We start from the raw sequence: 21,541 nt of genomic DNA, 5'->3' as shown, positions 1-21,541 counted from the left end.
TTGATATATTTTTACTTCTGATAAGGGGACCTGCTCTACCAATAACCTTCTTACCTTCATTTATTCGTCTATCTAATTCCTCATTTATCTTCCCGTCCCTAGAGTGTAAATAATAATAAATGTTTCAACAAATACTTTCAATAATTATAAGATCACTTCTTCTAAGAATTTGACATAAAGTAGTAAATTTCAGAAAAAATCGCAATTTTCTAGCATTATTCTAAGAATATATTAGTGTAAAAAATAACAAATGTTTAAACAAATACTTGAAATAATTATAATATCACTTGTTTTGGAAAATTGGACAAAAAGTTGGAAATTTCTGAAAACTCCGCAATTTTCTAGCATTATTCTAAGAAAATATTGTTATAAGTACTATTAATAATATATTCTTTAAACAATTATATTTATTAACTCTAATTAATTATTCCCTTATTTTAAGTGAAAAGTTGAAAAAAGTTGGGAATTTTAGAAAAATCCGAAACTTTCTAGCATTATTTTAAGAGAAGATAGTTGTAAACAATAATAAATTGTTGAAATAAATACTCTGTTAAATTACATTAATTATTATCTCACTTTGAGTACAAAGTTGATAGAAAGTTGGATATTTCAATAACAACAAAAACCACAACTTGATAGCATTACTCTAAAAGAATATTGTTATAAATAGTAATACATTATTTAAACAATTATTTTTTCTACATTGATGAACTAATATCTAACTGTAAGTGAAAAGTTGAAAAATTATTGTAAATTTTAGAAACAATCGTAACTTCGTCGCATAACTCCAAGAGAATGTTGATATAAATAATAAAAAATTGTTTAAACAATATTTTCGTTAACTGTATTTAATGATTTCCGTGTTGCAAATAAAAATTTGAAAATAAGTTAGAAAATACAGAAGAAAGGTGACATTCTACCTCTATTCAAAGAGGAAATTACTAGAAACAATAATGATCTGTTAAAACAATGTTTTGAAATATCTGGTTACTAATGAGATATAATATTTTATGAACTAAAAACAATTTGTGTTAAAACGAACCGAAAAAAAAGAAATAGTAACAGAAACTTGCAAAACCAAATTTTCCACTTATGGGGGTTTTTTGGGAGCTTATAAAACAAAATTATAGGATTGAAATTCAAAAATCAATTTTTAATTTTTATTTTGTGGTTAAAGGTTAAGAGAAATGTTAAAAGGTCAACTCGATACACCGAACATTTCCGATTCTGTCTTAAATTTATAAGAACGTCTTTTTATCTTATGGGGAAGACGTCTTACTTCATGGGGCTTGTTGGACCTTTAAATATCAATTTTTTCAGAGAAAATACTTTTTTTTACTCGAAAAAAATAATTCGCGCACTATAATTTTTTTAAATGTGTAATATCTGCTTACAAGTCGCATTCACTTGTTTGCACCAGCACTCATCTTCAAAAGAGACGATGAACAGCTCTCCTTGAAAAGTCAAGAGGAACGAGTCGACTCTCAAAAAAATCTTAAGCTTCAGTCTGCTGAAAATTACTTAAAAAGAATGTAATTTCTTATGCGAGCAGATGCAACACCTGCTTTTTTTAAAAGCCTCATTTGTCTGACTATTTTTAGATTTCCCTAATACAGGGATTAGAGTCTTTCCCATATTCTCCTGTTTCCTCTTTTTCTACTAATTTCTTGTTCTTCACCTATTCTCGAAAAACTTCACATCTTTCTCCTTTTCTGCGCTGGCTTCTCAATAGGTATCCTACCTTGTGGTGTATCAGGAGTAAGAGTTAATTGTGGTCAATGACGATGATATCCCCTTCGAAGTACTTCCCTTTGGAAGCCACAATCTTCCAGTTATCCTCCCTTTTTCATAAGCACACCTTAAGCCATCTTTCGAAATAGCTAACAGCTGTTTCGTTGCATTCTATTTTATTTCCTCTACGTCTTAAAATCGTTTTCCTTTAAAATTTAGAGGAGAATTCAATGTGGGAAACAGTCAGAAATCACACAAAGACAGGTTAGGACTGTATGAGGGCTGCGGATGGTGTGTAATGCCGATTTTCACCAGAAATTGCTGAATAAGCTGTGATGAATGGGAAGATGCGTTGTCCTGAAGAAGCACCCACTCGTTAATTTTTTCAAAAATCAGACCTTTTCCTTCTTCCAGCGATTCTCTCAATTTCTGAAGTTCTTCTTAAACTCATCTTCCGGAATAACTAACTGCTTCATCAAATTCTGTTTTATTTTATCTAATCTTAAAATCATTTTCCTTTAAAATATACTTCAATGTGGGAAATAGGCTGAAATTACAGGAAGTGAGTCTAGGATAGTATGGACGCTGCTGAATTTGTGTATGCCGTGTTTCACCAGAAATTGCTGAATAAGCTGCGATGAATGGGAAGTTGCGTTGTCCTGATGAAGGAGCCATTCGTCACTTTTCCACAAATCAGAACGTTTCCTACTTCTGGCTATTATCCCACTTTCGGAAGCAATTCCTAGTCAGGTTTCGGAATATCTAACATCTGCTCCCTCGAATTATGTTTTAACTTCTCTAAGTCTCCAAATCGCTTACCTTTTAGAGGGCACTTTAATTTGGGAAATAGTTAGAAATTACAGAAAGCCAGGTTAGGACTGTTCGGGGCTGCATAAGTTGTGTTAGGCCGTGTTTCACCAGAAATTGCTGAATAAACTGCTCTGTATAGGAAGGTGCGTTGTCCTGATAAAGGACCCACTCGTCACTTTTTCAAAAATCAGACCGTTTAATTCTTCCAGCGATTCTTCCACTTTCGGAAGCACTTCTTAAAGTTAACTCTCAGAACAGCTAACAGCAATTTCGTTGCATTCTGTTTAAACTCTTTCATTCTTGAGATCGTTTTCCTTTTTAGAGGGTACTTTAATTTGTAAAACAGAACGAAATTACAGAGAAATTACGAAATTACTATGGAGGCTGCGGAATTAGTGTATTGCCGTGTTTCACCAGAAATTGCTGAATAAGCTGCGGCGAATCTTGGTGCAAAGTTTCCAAAGTAGTTGGAACTTTAGGGTTATATTCTTTGGGGTTTAATTCCAAATATTACTGCATTATTGTAAAACATAAACAAATTGCGCAACAAAAGATATATTTATTGCTAGCTGGAAATTAGGTGTGCGTGCAATAATGGACCATACAAAGTGCTAAAATTGGAAATTATGGACTTTAAGATCTGCACACGCGTGCGCCTTTAGCGCTTCATTAAAGGGTGCAAGATGGTAGAATTTACATGCACCTAATAGTATGGTTCTTCTTAAGTCGGTATTTCGAGGCCTAAAGGCGTCTGATGTGCGAAAATGTGCTGCACATTCGACAGACCCAGTACCAATAATATTCGTTGAATTTGGCACTTATTAAGTTTTATGACTTTGTGCCTCCGGCCTACCATCAATTTTAAATGCTATGGATGAATTGTTGAAAAATCTCTCATCAATTCCTTTTTAAATAAACTAAACGTAAATTGTTGTATTTTAGCGGAAGGGGAAGATTAATTATAAAAATTTCATTTTGCTCTGGTGAGTTTGTCCCCAATTTTAGTGCTATTCTGAGCAGAAAAATTGTTCAGAGCCGAGCCCCATTTGGAGAAGTTTGAGAAGTGAGAATTTTATTAGCCAGGGAAAAGTTAAGGATTTTTTTAAAATGTTACAAGAATAAAATTCTCGCCTTTAAATATTATTGGTTAGGGATCCTGGAATTCTTCAGTTGCTTATATATTTTTTTAGTTCTCAATTTTTAATTTTAAGTTTATTGAGTTGATAATTCAACTATTTTGGTAGAAAATAAACTTTTTCTATAAAAATTGATATTTTCGTTATAAAATCTCAACTCAAATCTTTTTTGGTTAAAAAACAACCATTTTTTTATAATTCGTCTTTTCTGTGTAAAAATTCACCTCTTTTGGTAGAAATTTAATAATTTTTTGTTAAAAATGCAACTGTTTGGATAAAAATTAATCTTTTTGGGTTGAATTAAACTCTTGTTCATTTTAAATGAATACCTTTTGGGGTTAAAATGTGTACTATTACATTATTCATTGAGAATTTTTCTTGCTTGGTTGAAGGTAGAACGATTTTGTTAAAAAATATGTTTCTTAAAGATTCATCATTGTAGATAAAAATTCATCTCTTAAATTAAAAATTCGTTTTTTTTGTTTATTTTTTTTATTGAAGATCAGTTTTATTTAACCGAAAATTTTTCATTTTTCTTTAAAAACTGTTTTTTTTAACTGAAATTTCAAGTAATTGGGTAAACGTTTAATCACTTTGTTAAATTTTTTTCTCTTGTTAAAGGGTCACTAGTTTGGTTGAAACTTTTTATTGAAAATTCATTCTTTCTGACTTGACATTAATTTTTTAACTAAAAATGTAACTTTCATTTTTGGCTAAAGCTTTTTTTTTTAATTTGAAAATTCTTCTCTTATGATAACAAACTAATTTTTTTGGTTGACATTCCTTCTTTTTTTGGTTAATACTGCAACTGTTTGGTACTAAATTAACTTTTGTTGGATTTGCAAATTTTTCGGGTTAAAAATTAATCTTTTTTATGGAAAATCCATTTTTATTTTCATCTTTTTTGGTAGAAATTTAATTTTCATGGTTCAAATTCCCTCTTTTTTTGAAATGATGTAACTGTTTAATTAAAAATGAACTTTTTGTTAAAAATTCATATTTTTCGAGTTAAAAGTTACATTTTTGATAAAAATTCATCTTTTAACTTAAAAGTTAAAAAATTTAGATGAAAATTTGTTTTCTTGACTTAAAAAATGTTGTTTTTAAAATTTTGATTTTTTAATTGGAAATTCAAACTTTTAGTGTTAAAGTGGAGTTACTTTATTAAAAATTAATTTTTCTGTTTTTTTATTGAAGATTCATCACCTTAATTCAAAATTCGTCTTTTGGTAGCAAATCAATAATTGCGCTTAAAAAATTTAACTGTTTTACAAAAATTAGTCTTTTTGCTTGAAATTTAAATAATTTGGATGAATTTTTTTTCCTTCTTGACTGAAAAATCTTTATTTGTAGAAAAACTCGTCTTTCAGATTGCAAAATCCAAACTTTTGGTTAAAAATTGAACTACTCTGTTAAAAATTTATTATTTGAGATGTTTTTTCTATTCTTTCCTTTGGTTGACACTTAAAATATTTCGTTCAAAATTAACTTTTTCGTAAGAAAAGTAATTTTCTGGGTTTAAAAATTGAAATATTTTATAGAAAATTGGTCTTTTTGTTTGAAAATTTATTCCTTTTGGTTGCAACTCGAATTTGGAAATTCATCTATTTGGTTAATAATTCAATTATTTGTTGAGAATTAAATTATTTTTTTGGAAATTGAAGTACAGTCGGATCTGATTTAAGTGATTCTGGATATAGTGTTTCCGAGAATCTTTTTTGTTTCGATATTCGACTATTTTGGTTAACAATTCAACTATTTTTTCAGAATTTAATTATTTTTTAGAAAATAAAAGTATTTATTTAAAAAGTAATCTTTTTGGTCGAAAATTCAACTGTTTTGTTAAAAAATCTTTGTTTTAGATTGAAAATTCAGATTAAAAGAATTTCAGTTGAAATTTTTTATTTAAAAGCTATAATGAGATTTAAAACAGAAATTGAATAATTATGAATATAGATTGTTACTGTGTCTTTTGTGTTCCAGGGTGGACAGAGAAAAGTTTATCGTTGCCCGATTGAGCTAAACTAGCGCAATGGATAAATTGCTGTACTTCAACTTATTTGTTTTTTTTTTTCGACGTCCCTCTCTTTCTTATTACATATCTTCCTCGAGGATACTTGAAGTGAGATAGACACAAGCTGTTGTTACATTCAATTTACTTTCCCCTTTTCGAATTATAGCTTCACTATCCACCAATCCGTCAAGGATTTCTTACAACTTTATTATTTGCAATTGACATTTAGATTAAATAAATTTTTAAAAATATTATTTTGAAAAAACTATAATCTATAAACAGGATGGCTGCAAAATTTAATTTTCGAAATTCCCTGATTTTCCCCTGATCAAGTTTTTATGTACCTTCGCAATGTTTTCATTTTTTCTGACCATTAATATTAAAACACCAGAATTTTATTCTTGCAAAATTTTTAACATATAATATTTTATAAACGGAATTAAAGAAATTCAAAATAAACATTCAATGTTTTAAAATTGATTTATTTTAACCAAAAAAGATGACCTTTTTGCCATAAAAGATTAATTTTCAATCCAAAAGAACGAGTTTTCTAGAAAACACTTAATTTGTCGATTCATCAGGTGACTTTTTAACAAAATAATTAAAGTTCAACCAAAAAGGTCAGATTTTAACAAAGTGGTTGAGCTTTCAAACAATAACGATTAAACTTTAATCAAACGCAGTTTTATTTTCAAACAAATATTTAATTTTTTAAGATTTTTTAAGAAAATTTTTTTTTTTATTTAAAGGACGAATTTTCTGTATAAATACACGAATGTTCAACAAAAAGATGAATTCTCAACGAAAAAATTCCTTTTGGTCAGTTGAATATTCGATTTTTTTAAATGTACCAAAAATGGAATAAATACATTTTCAAAATTTAAGAAATTTAAATTAGATTAAAATCCAAATTAAAAATCCTATTTAACGTCCAATAATCAGATTTATGCAAAATCCTGTTAAAAAAAAAAACAAGAATCCAACGACCAAATTTGGACCACAACGAACAAACAAAAACAAAAATCCTCTTGTAATCTAAATTAAATTAAATTAAATTAAATTAAAATTAAATTTTTAAAAATAAAAATTCAGACAAAAATAAAAATAAAGGAAAGAAAAATTTTCAGTTAAAAAAAATATTTCTTAACTATGAAAATAGATTTTAATAAATTAGCTAGATTTTCAACCAACGAGATGAATTTTTAACTAAAATTGCAAATTGTTCATCAAGATAAATTAACTCTTAACCAAGTTTTTCAACCTTTGACCAAATGTTTGAATTTTTAAAAAAATAGGTAAATTTTTAACGAAAAATATTGCAGTTGTATTTCGAAGACCAAAAAATAAAAGTTCAACCTAAAAGAGTAATTTTCAACAAAACAATAGAAATTCCAACTAAAAATATCATCGTCTGGAGGAAGCAATTAAAAAAAAGAAACAGAAATACAGAGCAGATAAATTACTGACAAAAATATTATTTTAAGGTGGCCGTAAACTTAATTTTCAAGATTCCTTAACTTTTCCCAAACCAATTTTTTTCCACCTGATTTTCCAGAGAACGTGACTTTTCTAAAATATCTTAATTTTTAACAAAATAAGTAAAATTTAATTAAATATTTAGAGCATAAGCATAGTAAAAATTTAAATTGATATAATTGGCATGAAAGTGATAATATGTCAAATAATTTTTGTTTCACTAAAAATGCGTAAACATTTATACAATTTTTTGAATTAAAAATAATAATTTTTTAAGTATTTTTTTTCATTTCAAAAAATTAACAAACTTTTGAAATCTTTCCAAAATATTATAAAATACTCTCAACTTTTTAGTGACCTAAAATTTTGATGAAACATCCTGACATTTTTGTACTTCGGTAGAAATGACGGTGAAATCCACTGCAGGAAGGCATTTCAGTTAATTAATTAAATTCCATTGCTTTAAATTTTTTTATATCCACTTCTGAGGCGAATTCCGTCTGAAATCTCAGGTAATTTATAATTCGTTTACGTATGGAGAAACTTGAATGATGCACGGAGTCAAAATATACATATACGTAATAAAATACGATTATAAATTATCCACCAAATAGTCGAAATAAAAAAAAGCTTAAATTGTACCCCAAATTATTAGAATTTTTAACAAACAATTTGAACTTTCGACTTAAAAAGAGTACTTTTCAAATAAGTACAGTTCCTTTCTCCGTGGAATTATTTTTTTACAACAAAAAAATTACTAATTTGTAACAAAATAGTTTAATTTTCAACGGAGGAGATGAATTTTCTTATACAATGATTTCTTCAAAAAAAGGAATTCTTAAAAATGTAGTTCGACTTTTATCCAAAAAATACCGATTTTCAAATAAATAGTAGCCAAATAATAATAGCCAAAAGACAAATTCTCCTTAAAATAATTGTGTTTTCAACGAAACAGTTGACTTATTAACCAAAAAGAGGGAATTTTAACCAAAAAAGTTAGTTTTGCAACAAAAAGACGAATTTTTCCAAAGCAAAAAGTTTAACTAAAATAGTTACACTTTCAGTTAAAAATTATTTTTCAAACAAAAAACAACGTTTTTTAACAAAATAATCACATTTTCATCCAAAGAAACAAATGGTCAACTACAATGAAGAACCTTTTAATAAAAAAATGACTTTTTAACAAGATTGTTGAATTTTCTATCGAGTAAAATTGTTTTTACCCAAAAAAGACTAATTTTCCACAACAAAAAAGTAAACTTTTCAACTAAAAAGGAATTTTTAAACATATTTATTTTATTTTAAACCAAATAGTTAAGTTTTTAATTTAAAAAAATGAATTTTCAACCAATAAGAATAATTTTCTCCTGAAAAAGACAAATTTTCAACAAAATAGTTGAATTTTCAGCAAAAAAAGGTAAAATTGAAACCAAAAAAATTAGTTTTGCACCAAAACAGACGAATTTTCAACAAAAAATGGAATAATTCAATTTTATGTACAAAAATGAATTTTTAACGAAGTTAAAGTGTTTTAATTTTATACAAAGGAGTTAACTTTTCACGCAATAAAATTCTTTAGTCAAGAAAGAAAAGTTCATTAAAATGTTTAAACTTTCATGTTAAAAGAAGTAATTTTTGACCAAAAAAAATTAAAGAGAATTTTTTTATTTTTAGCCAAAGAGATCATTTTTAAATACAACTATGCATTTTCAAACAAAAAATTTTTAACAAAATAGTGCAACTTTGAACCAAAAAAAGACATATTTTCAAACCAAAAACATTCATTTTCTTTTAAAAAGAGAAATTTAAAGCAAACTAGCTTAATTTTGATTTAAAAAAGTAAATTTTCAACAATTACATTTTTTCAGTCAAAAAGGAAAGAAGAAGCCTAACTGTATTATTAACAAAAAAGAGAAGACTAAGAAAATGAGCTTTTTAACAAAAAGGACAACTTTTCAACTACAAAAATCCATTTTCATTAAAAAATGGATAAGTTAAATTTTCAGTTAAAAAATTTCGAATCACAAAAGAAGGCATTTTCAAAAAATAGTTAGTTTCGACAAAAGGGATTATCCTTTAAAGTTGTTCAAACTTCATGCAAGTAACTGAGTTTTCAAACAAAATATGAATTCTCACTCTCAATGAAATCTCTATTATCAACTATTTAAACCAAAAAAATATTTTAATTTTAAATAAGAAACAATATAATTGAAAAAAAAGAATTTTAAAACAAGGTAGTTGATTCCTTAACCCAAGAATATTAATTTTCAATTAAACAGTGATGACATTTCTAACAAAAGAGATGAATTTTTAAATCGAAAATACGAATTTAAAATTATACTTGAATTTTCAGCCAAAGAAGATTTCAGGTTAATTTTTAACACTTAATTATAATTTTTTAACAAAAAAGTTTTATTTCTAAAGTGGAATTTCAAACAAAAAAGTGGAATTTTCTACCAAAAAGGATGACTTTAACAGAATCGTTGAATATGCAAACAAATAATAAAATTTGTAACTATTTAAAAAAATTGCAGGTGGCTGCAAACATTATTTTCAAAAGTCTCTAATTTTTCCGGCGCAAGTTTTCATTTTCCCTGTCGATTAATATTGAAAGAACAGAGAGGCCAGCATTAAAATTAAGTTATTAAATTCGATTTTTTACATTTTTTGTATTTACTTCTGAGGCGAATTGCATCTCGAAATTTTAGATAAAATATAATTGTATTACGTATGGAGAAACTTAAATGATACACTAAATCAGAAATATACGTAATACGTATTTAAATGCGGAAAAGGTGAATTTTTAACTAATCAGTAGCGGTATATTATCTTGGCAATAAAAATACAATCTAAATGTACACTAATCGGAAATAATTGACCAATTCAGATAGAGTTGGTTTCCCTTTCCTCTTTTAATACTTTTATAGTTTTATACTCTTTTAAGGCTATATTTATCTGAACTAATTAAGATTAGGGCCCTCTGTCGGGGCTTACTAGCCGGCACCATCTGGGCTATATTCTCCAATTAAATTTTACACTGCCACTAATGATAGTGGAATGATTTTATAGGCAATACAGAAATATATGCACTGTCCTTATCTCTTAAAGCGAACGAATTGTTTTCAGACATACAAAAAAAAACGAATTTTGCCATCATCGGATGCCCGAACAATGCATTTGTTTAATAAATTTATTGAAAAAATATAAAGTTTATCAAATAATTATGAATCTTGCTAAAATTATCATGAAGTTCCTAATTTAAAGGTCTGACACAAAAAAACGAAGTACTTCGTCGACCAATGCCCGAAGAATGCATTTGTTTATTAAATTTATTTAAAAATTATAAAATTTATTAACTAATTATGAATTTTATAGGAATTAACATTAAGTCCCGAATTAAAAGCACTTAGATGAAAAAAAAAACGAGTTTTTCCGTTAACAGATGCCCGAATAATGCATTTGTTTATTAAATTTGTTTAAAAAATATATATAATTGATTAACTAATTATAAATATTGCTTATTTTATCATGAAACTCCCAATTAAAAGGGCTTACATCGAAAAAAATGGCTGTATAGTGCATTTGTTATTAAATTTAGTTTTAAAAATCTTAATATTTATGAACTATCAATGTTGCTGAAATTATCATAAAGTGCCAAATTAAAAGGACCGATATTTTTAAAAAAACATTTTTTTGTCAACTGATAACCGAATAATACATTTGTTCATTAAATTTGTTTTAAAAAACATTAACTTTATGAACAAATTACAAATGTTGCTGAAATTATGATAAATTTCTCAATTAAAAGGACTGGCATAGAAAAAAAGGATTTTTTCGTCGACAAATACCCGAATAATGCAATTGTTCTTTAATTTTGTTTAAAACATAAAATTCAACAACTAATTATAAATTTTCCTGAAAATATCATAATGTTCTCAACTAAAAGAACTGTGATGAATAAACGAATTTTTCTGTCGAAAAATGGCTGAATATGGCATTTGTTTCTTTCAACAACTATTTTGTTTACAAAAATATTTTTTGTTCAATATATCATGCTTGAACATTTTTAACTAATGTTTTGATATGAAATGTAGGCAATTGTAACTATTTTGCTATTATTGATGAGCATTGGGGACGTCGAATAGAAAAAATTGCCATTTTTTTCGTCATTTTTGTTTATTTATAAAAAAAATTGAAAAACTAAATAAAAAATCAGGCTCGAAAACTCAGGAGAATTTCTCAGATTTTTAAAAATTTTTGTTTGTTGAAAATTGGTTAATATTTTGAGACAGTTTTTTTTAACTAAAAAGTTCGTTTTTTACTATAGTGCGTAGATCTTCCTGACGATTATATTTTTTGTTAAAAATTGTATTATTTGGTGGCTAATTCAACAATTTCGTTAAAATGTAATTCTTCTTGGTTGAAAATTCAACTGTTGTGTCGAAAATTCCTCTTTTGCTTTTAACAAGTGGACTATTTGGATAAAATCTTAACTCCTTTGTTGGAATTTTATTGTTTTGATTAAAGATTCATCTCTTTGGTCAAAAATTTAACTATTTATTAAAAAAATTTGTTTTATTTTAGTTAATTTTTTTAAGTAATAATTACCGTTTCTATTTCAGATTTCAAATTCATTTCCGGCCTTCTTCGTAGAAAACTAACCTTATTGGTTAAAATTAGTTTTTTTTTGTTTGCTCAAAATGCAAATATTTGCATGAAATGAAGTTTTTTTGGTAGAAGTAATTTTCTGGTTGTTAATTAATATTTGTAGGGGGGACATTATATTATTTGGTTAAAAATTAAACAATTTTGTTGAAAATTTAATTAATTTGTAAAGTTAACTATTTTAATTAATTTTGTAAAGTTAACTATTTTATTAACAATGTAATCATTTCTATATTAGAAAATAAAAATCGTCCTTTTGTATTGGAAATTTGACTGTCTCCTAAAAGGTTGAAGTTTAATATATTTTTTTGTTGGTTGAAAATTTGACTATTTGGTTCAGAATTTATCATTGTAGGTCAAAAATTCAACAATTTGATTAAAAATTCAACTAATTGATTAAAAATTTGATTATTTTGTTAAAAGTTCATCTGTTTTGGTCTAAAAATTATCCTTTTGGATTAAAAATTCTTCTTTCATTGTAGAAAATCATCTTTCTTTGGTTTTCTCATAAATTAAAAAAATTGTGGTTTAAAATTACATTATTCCATTTATAAAATATGTTATATTAAAAATATTGCGAGATTAAAATTCTCACCTTTGAATCTTAATGGTAAGGCTAAATGAAAAATTAATAAGGAAATAACCAAAAAATTAATTTTGTAATTATTAAAAACAATCGATTTCCAAGAAATAGTCATTCTTTGCTTTATTTTTACCATATTCTTTCTGTAATATGATCAAGGAGACTCGTAACTGATATTTTATTCCTTTAGCGAAGTTCTAATTCCTTTCAAGTTATCTAAATAACAATGCAAATTATCAATGTGTTCAAAGGATGTGATAACAACCACTGTCGAGGTCGTTGTAGATAGCTCTCTTTATATTAAATTTTTTTATTTTGTTTTCCTTTCACACATTTTCAAAATGTATTACAATTCACCTTCTTATCAAAAAAGATAAGAAAAATTTATTATGATTTTTTCACGAAAAAAATTATATCTAAAAAAGTGGTGTAAAGATATCTATAGAAATTTTAGCACTCATTGAAATTTTATTTTTCAAATTTGAAATTTTGGAAATTAAATTTTCAAAAAATCTCTTTAATTAAAAAAATCCTAGAAAACTTCATTCAAATTCTAATTAATACTTGTACGCGGTTAAATAAATACTTTAAAATTATCTAATAAATTTAGATATTCAACAGAATTAAAACATAAAATCCTAAAGTTTCGAGGAAGACTTTAAATTTCTGAAAATGTTAGGTTGTGTTAGTTTTTTCACCGGAAATTAATATTTTTAAACATAAATCGTCATCAAAATTCCCAATTTTTAACCATTATTGTTTATATTAACGTTTTGCAACAAAAGTCGGTATTTTTAAATTAAAAAATTGTTAAATTTTAAAGATATTTTCTTTAATCTTCTTTTTTACCAGAAACGAAAATAATGAGATATAAATCTAATGAATTTTCCATAAAATAATAAAAAAATGTGTTTTTAAAATAAAAATTATAAATATAAATTATGTTTATGTTTATATTTTAGTCGTATAAATAATAAAATAATAGTAAGCTTGCAAATTTTCGAATTGTACTATTTTTTGTCGGAAATTTGAATTTCAATTTAAAAATCATTAAAAGCGTAAAAAATTTCGAACTGTGTTAGTATTTTTTGCCGAAAATCGAAATTTCTATTTAAAAGTCATTAAGTTTTAAAGAATATTTAGGATTTTTTCCACATCGAAAATTGCGTTTTACATCTAAAATCGGTATTTTTAGTCAAAAATCATTACAATATATATTTCAAAGAAGATTTACAATTTTGAGACAATTTGAGTTCATGTTTACGATATTTACCGGGAATCGGCTTTTTACAACAAACATAATTTAATTTCAAAAGAGATTTACAGTTCGGAACAATTTTTTTAAATTATGATAGTGCTTTTCGTCGAAAAGATTGGTATTTTTAATAACAAAAATCATCAAACTTTCCAGATTATCAAGTAGAATCATTAAATTCACAATTTCTTACTATTTTTGATTTTGTTAGTTTTTCGTCTGACATTGCTATCGTTATAAAAAATCATATTAGATTGCAGAGAATATTTACAATATATTTGAACATAATAGGGCTTGATAGTATTTCTACCGGAAATATTATTTTAAAAAACAACCATTTGACTTCAAGAATGAAACTTACAATTTCGAACAACTTTCGATTATGTAAATTTTATTAAATTAAAAATGGGTATTTTTCAATAAAACCACAAATTTTTGATTCTCTGTACATTATACAAAAATATTGCATAATAATTATAAAGTTAAGACATTAGTTTTGATCAATTATTACAATTATTGTCCTTACATTTCTTTTCTATTATTTTGGACAATAGATATTATAAAATTAAATTAAATTGCTATCAATATTAATTTTATATTTTAATTAAAAAATGACGTGAGATGACAGAAATATTAATGGCGCGTCTAGCACATATGTTTATTTTCTAGCGTTTTATATATTTCAAAGGTGATTTATATTTAAAAATTGTATAGCAAACCATAATTTTCAACGAAGCTAAGAAGCGGTATGGGAGTAATCGTAGTGAACGTGGTTAGTCCATATTTCAATATAATTGATCAGGAATTAATGGCACAGAAGTTGATTCAGCGCTTCAAGCAAATTCCTTTTAATTTTTCTTGATTTTGCTCACCTTCATGCAAATTCTTTTCCGGTCAGAGTCACTTCCAACATTTTATGTGAGGAAGCCTTGTAAGGTAATTAAAATTTTATTGGGATCGCTTCCGTCACCTTGCCTTCTTCTATCGCACCCTTTATATGTTGCGCCACGAGCATAAATAATAATCTTCGTCCACTTTGGAATTCTGAGCTTCCTTTTTTAACATTATTTTTATCAAATTTAGAATCTGCAAAAGATAAGACAATTTTTTTTTATTGGATCGAGATTCTGGTAGTTCGGATCCCACCTCAAGCTTTGGGTTCCCCCATCGTACACTTGGCTGCAACCCAGTCCATGAATGAGTGGGTGTAAACCAGACTTTGCACAATATTCAAAGTTCTAGAAAGTTCTAGAAATGTTCTAGAACTAGAAATAATTTATTATTATTTTATAAATATTCTAGAAGAAATTCTAGAAATATCGTAAACCGGCGGATCTTATTTCGGGAGTTGAATGTATTAAAAATTTAAATTAAATTAAAATCCAAATTAAAAATTCTATTTAACGTCCAATAATAAAATTGATGCCTGAATTGATGTCTGAAAAAAAAAAAAAATAAAATTATAATTTTTAGACAAAAATAAAAAAGAGGAAAGAAAAATTCTTTCCTCTTTTTTATTTTTGTCTGGAAATTATTATTATTTTGTTCAGGTCGTTATAGGAGTTTTTTGTTTTTGTTTGTTCGTTGTGTTCCAAATTTGGTTGCTGGATTCTTGTTTTTTTTACAGGAGTTTGCATGAATGTATTAAATAAAAAATAATTTCAAATCTAAATGATGTTATAAGGGATCACGGTCAGTCTCTTATTACCATTTTCCCCAAAAATTTTCTGAAAATCTCCTACGGGAGCGGGCTATAATGAGTTAGTTCCCACCCATCATCAGCCCCAAAATCAGCTCTATAGAAAAGTTTCATTGTAGTTAAATTTTCCGTGAAAAATAATTTTCATCAAAAAATACCTACTTCCAAGAAGAAGGTGAAATTTTGAACCAGAAAATCAATTGACTACCGAAATAGTTGTATTTTTAATCCTAAAAGTACAATTTTCGAGAAAAAATTTGAATTTCCAACCAAAAAATGTCTGTGCGAATATGACGGATTACTCTGGAGTACATGTAAATCAGTTGAATTACTTAAATTACTTCAAATTAACTGGATTAACAATGATTGAAAAAATTACAAGTGGATTACCTAAATTACACCGAGTAATCTGGAATACAAGTGTATTAACTCGGATTACAAGTGTATTAATGTGGATTACAAGTGAATTACGGCGGATTACACGTGTATTAATTCGGATTACAGGTGTATTATTTCGGATTACAAGTGTATTCTGGTAGATTAGAACTGAATTACTCAGGAATGCGTGTTAATTAGTTGGATTACCTAAATTACTTCAAATTAACTGGATTAAAAGTGGATGGCTGTGGATTGTACTCTAATTACAAGTGGATTATCGGAATTACTCTGAATAATCTGAATTACGAGTGTGTTAAAGCAAATTAAAAGTGTATTTTGATAAACTATAACTGGATGACTTCAGATTAGAACTGAGTTACACTGGATTGCATGTTAATTGGTTGAATTACCTGAATTACTTCAAACTAGTTGGATAAAAAATAAATGGATGTCTATTGTACTCAGATTACAAGTGGATTAACGGAAATACTCCGCACAATCTGGATTACAAGTGTATAAAATCAGATTACAAGTGTATTAAATCAGATTACAAGTGTATTCTGGCAGATTAGAATTGGATTACCTAAAATTAGAACTGAATTACTCTGGATTACAAGTGTATTACGCGGATTATAATTGGATTACTTCAGATAGGAACTGGATTACTTCAGATTTAACTGGAATACTTCAGATACCAACTGTATTACTTCAGAATGGAACTGGATTACACTGGATTACAAGTGGATTACTTCGGAATACTGGGATGACTTGAATTACTCCGGATTACAGGCGGATTACCAGAGTTGTTTCCTCTCGGGATTTGATTTATTCATAGTCCTTGACGTCAGATGAAAATTTAAATTGAAGAATTGTTCCACGTGATTGTAATTTTGGCCATGGGGTGGTGATTATGTAACAGAAGAAAGATGTAATTGAGGTCATCATCATCTGGCTTTCGACCCTCCATCCACTACGGATCATTGACTCGACGCGAAGATTATTGGCAAAGGGATCTTGAGATCTGTTTGAATTAGTTTTACTGTACCCTGCTTTCGTACTTTTCATTTCCGATTGTGTTTGAAAATTATAACATCTAATCAATCAAATTTTGAAAACCATAATTTGATTTAATCTTTCATTTCAAAATTCAAAATTTTTTTAACTATTCGTTTTTTGAAGATTTATCTCTATTTGAAAATCGAGCAATTTTCTTGAAATTTTTTTGTTAAAAATTTAATTATTTCATTTTTGGTTAAAAATTAATTTTTTTTTTAAATTGAAAATTCAAATAATCAGTAGAAACTAAATTTATTTTGTTGAAAATTAGTCATTTATGGCTGGAAATTGAAGTATTAGGTCGTTAAAGAACTTTTTTGTTGAAATTATTTTTTTCAACTGAAAACTTAATTATTTATTTTTTTGTTAAAAATTCATATTTTCAGTTGAAAATTTAACTAATCGGGTGAAAATTCATGTGTTTTGTTATAAATTCGTCTTTATGCGGGTATGAAATTAACCATTTTGGTGGAAAATTCATGAATTTTGTTGAAAATATTCCTCTTTTTTTTAACAATTATTTTTTTTAGATTGAAAATTATGAATATGATTGATAATTGCTTATTGTCAGTTAAAAATGTAACTAATCGGTGAAACATTAATGCATTTATTTAAACAAGACAACAGTTTTCTAAAAAAAATTAATTTTTTTGGCTTGGAATTAAAAAATGTTTAGTAGAAAATTCATTTATGTTGTTGAAATTAGCCTTTTTGTGCTAAAAATTCAAACATTTGATTGAAAATGAACCTTTTTGGTTTTTGTTCTAAAATTCAACTTTTTTGTTAAAAATGAACCTTTTTATTCCTTTTTGCTTGGGATTGAAACACTATGGTAGAAGGTTCAACTATATGGTTACAAATTCAACTTTTTTGTTAAGAAATAACTTATTTCTTGAAAATTAGCATTTTCAGGTTGAAAATTAATATTCTTGTTGAGATTTTTTTTATCTTGATTGAGAAATAAATTTTTTTAACTTAAAATTTGAATATTCAGTTTTTGGTTGAAAATTCAGCAGTTTAGTTTAAAAAAATGCTCTCTCTTGACTGAAAAATATTTCTTCGTTGAAGAATCGTATTTTTTGGTCGAATTAATATGTTTTTATTTGAAATTCAGATCTTTTTTGGTTGAAACATCAACTATTTCATTTGTTGTTGAGAATTAATATTTTTGCATAAATATTTGAACTACTTTATTAAAAGATAGACTTTTTTATTACAAATGAATTTTTCTGGGTTAAGATTCATAAGTTTAGTTAAAAATGTATCTATGCTTTGCCAATTAATTTTTCTGAGGGTTGAAAATCAATTGTTTTTACTGAACATTTGATTATTCCAGTTGAAACCTTGAATATTTTGTAAAAATTCGTTGTTTTTTCTTGGTTCAAAATTATTTTTTCAGCTGCAAATTTCATTATTAAATTTTTTATTGAAAATCTATCCTTTTTAGTAAAATTTGGTTTGAAATATTATTTAAATTCGTGGACTTCTTGGACAAATCCAAAAAATGATCAATTATTTTATGAGTATTCTTTGTTTCAAACATTCTGAATTAAAAATATTAATTAAGTCAAAGTCACTTTTTAAAGTGAAAAAACAGTTATTTAATTTTATTTATTAATAGTAGTATTTTTACGCGTATAGATGTTTAATAGGAATGAAAAAACATGATAATGAACGCCCTATTAAGAATTGAAGTCCCCTATAATTTTCCCATATTCTTGAAAAATCGCCTCATTTCGCCTGCTTTGAGAGAATTTTGTGCTGGAAAGTATATAAGTGGTACATGGTCTTAATGGAACATTAAAAAAAAAAAGAATGAGGAAATTTTTTTTCATCTAAAAATAATGAACATAAATTCCTACAATTTGTGTCGTGGTTGACTGATTTCAATACTTCAGGAGCATATTTTTCTCGCTCAATTGCAGCACTCTATGAGTAGAAGAATATGTATGAAACTTTATTTCTAAATGCGGCAATGATCTCGTTCTGTCACGCAATCAGGCTCGTTGGTTATGCGCATTTTAATTTAAAATAATTGCCAAGTGTTTGTCGAAAATTAAGACAATTTGTATTGCAACTGTTTATTTTCAAGAAAACTAGAAAACAAAAGCGCGAGATTATTAATTTTTTACTTTCGCGCAAGTTTACAAGTAAAATATCCAAAATAATAGAAAAGAAAAGCGAAAAAAATATTTTTTATAATTGATGAAAATTGATTTCTGAACTTCAAATTAAAATTGCTAAAAAATTATTTTAGTTTTGAAATTATTGCTGTTTCAAATTACGGATTTCTGGTGAAAAACGCTAGGTTAAAATATTATCGTTGAAAAGTTGTAAATATTTTCGCAAAGCTAATGATTTTTTACTAAAAATACAAATTTTCGATAAAAAACAATAATGTCAAATTAGAGCAGTTTGATATATTTTTAATTTGGAATGTAACTGAGAACAGGGCATTAGAGCCCTAGGTAGAATAGAATTATTAAAATTAATTACTTAAATTAAATAAAAACTCAAACGCGCTACAGAGACATGTCCTTACATATTTTGAAACATTTTCGAAAATTTCAACTCAATGTATTTCCAACTTTACAATTTTCTACGTAAAACGGTAAATAACATAACCTAAAATTGTCGAAATAGGAAATCTTGTTGATGATTTTTGTACGAAAATATCAATTTTTGGTTAAAAACTCTAACAGTATTCTCTAACAGTATTCTTTTTTTATTAAAAGGGATCACCTTTAGATTTCATTTTCAAAATTTCAAGTTAATATAAAACAGTTATAAAAAATTTGTTTGATTTAAAAAAAAAATATTTTTCGGAATTTGCAATATTTTTGTAGCAAAATACAGCTATCTATAAAATATTGTAGATTCACCACACAATTGTTTATGTTGTAATAAAATTTTATTTTTTGTTTGTTTTCAGGCATGTGCGCCAAGATATTTGTGGTACGGTAAACAAGTGGTGAAAGGAAAATTGCAAACTGAAAAAAGAGAACCAGTTGGTACATGTTGGTTAACAAATTTTTCTGGTTCATCATTGGAATTTTCGCCTTGTCGAACAGGTAAGTTATAATTTCATTTTCAAGTTTTTATTAAAATTGCTGTTCAGCCTGGACCTGTAAATAAATTCGACGTTACAATAATTTTTAATTTTGACTCGTTCGCATTTTCACGAATCCATTGTTCGAATACTGAAATTTATTTTCTATGGTTTGTTTTGAAAATTCTCAAATTGTCGCAGTTTTGAAAATTGACCAGTTTTGCATGATTCATCATTGAAATTGTTAAATTCTTAAATTTGTTAAATTTAGAGTTGAATAACATTACTTTTGTAAGGGTTTTGTTATTTCAAATTATAATTTCTTATATAGGCTTCCAATTTCAAATTCCTTGAACGTTAGTTAAAATTTGGATGATTCAATTAAAAGTTTATTAATACTAAATTAAAATTAGAACTTTTTTAAACTTTCGATCGGTTTAGCTTTTTGTGGGGCCTTCTTCGTGTCTGGTTTAAATCGCTACTGAAGAGGCGTAAATAAGTCAACGTTTTACATGTAAACACTTGCCTTCTTTTAGAAGAAGTTTACGTAAAAGTTCAAAATACATTTAAACAGAAGCTTGAGCTAAATATTTTATCACGAATTTTCGACTGAAACGTTCAAATTTAAACAATTTTACAATCTGACGAAAAAATGCTGTAAACTAGCTGTGGTAACTTTAAAATTGTGGAAAATAAAATTAGAAATCGAGTTAAAACAAGTTTTCTACTTAGAAATTACTTTGTATAAAGAACTATTTGAAAATTATACTGAAATAAAAAATTTTATTTAAAAATTTAAACAATTTTATAATCTGCCGAAAAAAGTTGTACATTACTAATGGTAACTTTAACATTGTGGAAAATAAAATTAGAAATCGAATGAAAACAAGTTTTCTACTTAGAAATTACTTGTTATAAACAGCTATTTAAAAATTATAATAAAATTAATCATTTTATTTAAAAAATTCAACAATCTTGTAATTTGCCGAAAAATGATGTGCATTAGCTATGGTAACTTTAAAATTGTAGAAAAATATAAATATAATGATCAAAATTATTTCTGAATATTAATTTTAATTGTTTTTTTATCTTGGGGAACAATTAAATTTTTAACATTTAACTGACAAACAAAAATTGTCGATACCGGTAAAAAAATGTTGAAATTATATCTTGAGTCTTTTTTAGGATTTTGAAAGTTTTAAGATAATGAAAATTTTTTCTGAAGATTCCAGAGAAAATTTCAAGTAATTTAAAGCGTTCACAAAAGATTTAAAATGATTTCCTAAAATTTTGGAAAAGAATGTAGACGATTTAAACAATTTAAATTTTGCGAAATAACAAAATTTTACAGAAAATTTGAATAATTTAAAGAGATAATTAGAAGTTTTGAAAGGATTCAAGAAATAATTTTATTTAAAGCAAAATGTAGATTTTTGAAGATTTCAATATTTTGAACCAAAAATTTAGAGTCTTTTTTAGAATTTCGAAAGGTTGCAAGAGAATATAATAAAAAAATCTGAAGATTTCTCGAAAAATGTGTATGGTTTTTTATTTCACAACATTTATCTAAGTTGATTATTTGAAAAGAAAATGATACAGTCTGTCAAGTTAAAGCGTGGGTGGCTTTACTCGCAGTCGGTAAGGTGTATCGACATGATTTTGGTGTCAAAATATTAAGAAGAGCTCCCT

At 26.3% G+C, this 21,541-nt stretch overlaps 1 protein-coding gene across 2 annotated transcripts in view; it reads left to right on the top strand.

Annotated features, from left to right (window-relative positions):
- The window catches only part of LOC117174631 (integrin alpha-PS2-like), a 316,127-nt gene that overhangs the window by 199,278 nt on the left and 95,308 nt on the right, over positions 1-21,541 (top strand). For both annotated transcript variants that reach the window (XM_033363890.1, XM_033363889.1), the window contains exon 4: positions 19,736-19,874. In XM_033363890.1, the coding sequence (XP_033219781.1) occupies positions 19,736-19,874 (139 nt within the window). The remainder of the gene's footprint in view (positions 1-19,735; positions 19,875-21,541) is intronic.

This window comes from Belonocnema kinseyi, chromosome 6 (genome assembly GCF_010883055.1).
Source record: "Belonocnema kinseyi isolate 2016_QV_RU_SX_M_011 chromosome 6, B_treatae_v1, whole genome shotgun sequence".
NCBI classification, from domain to species: domain Eukaryota; kingdom Metazoa; phylum Arthropoda; class Insecta; order Hymenoptera; family Cynipidae; genus Belonocnema; species Belonocnema kinseyi.
The sequence above is the reverse complement of the archived record's forward strand: the minus strand, read 5'-3'. Positions and strand labels throughout refer to the sequence as shown.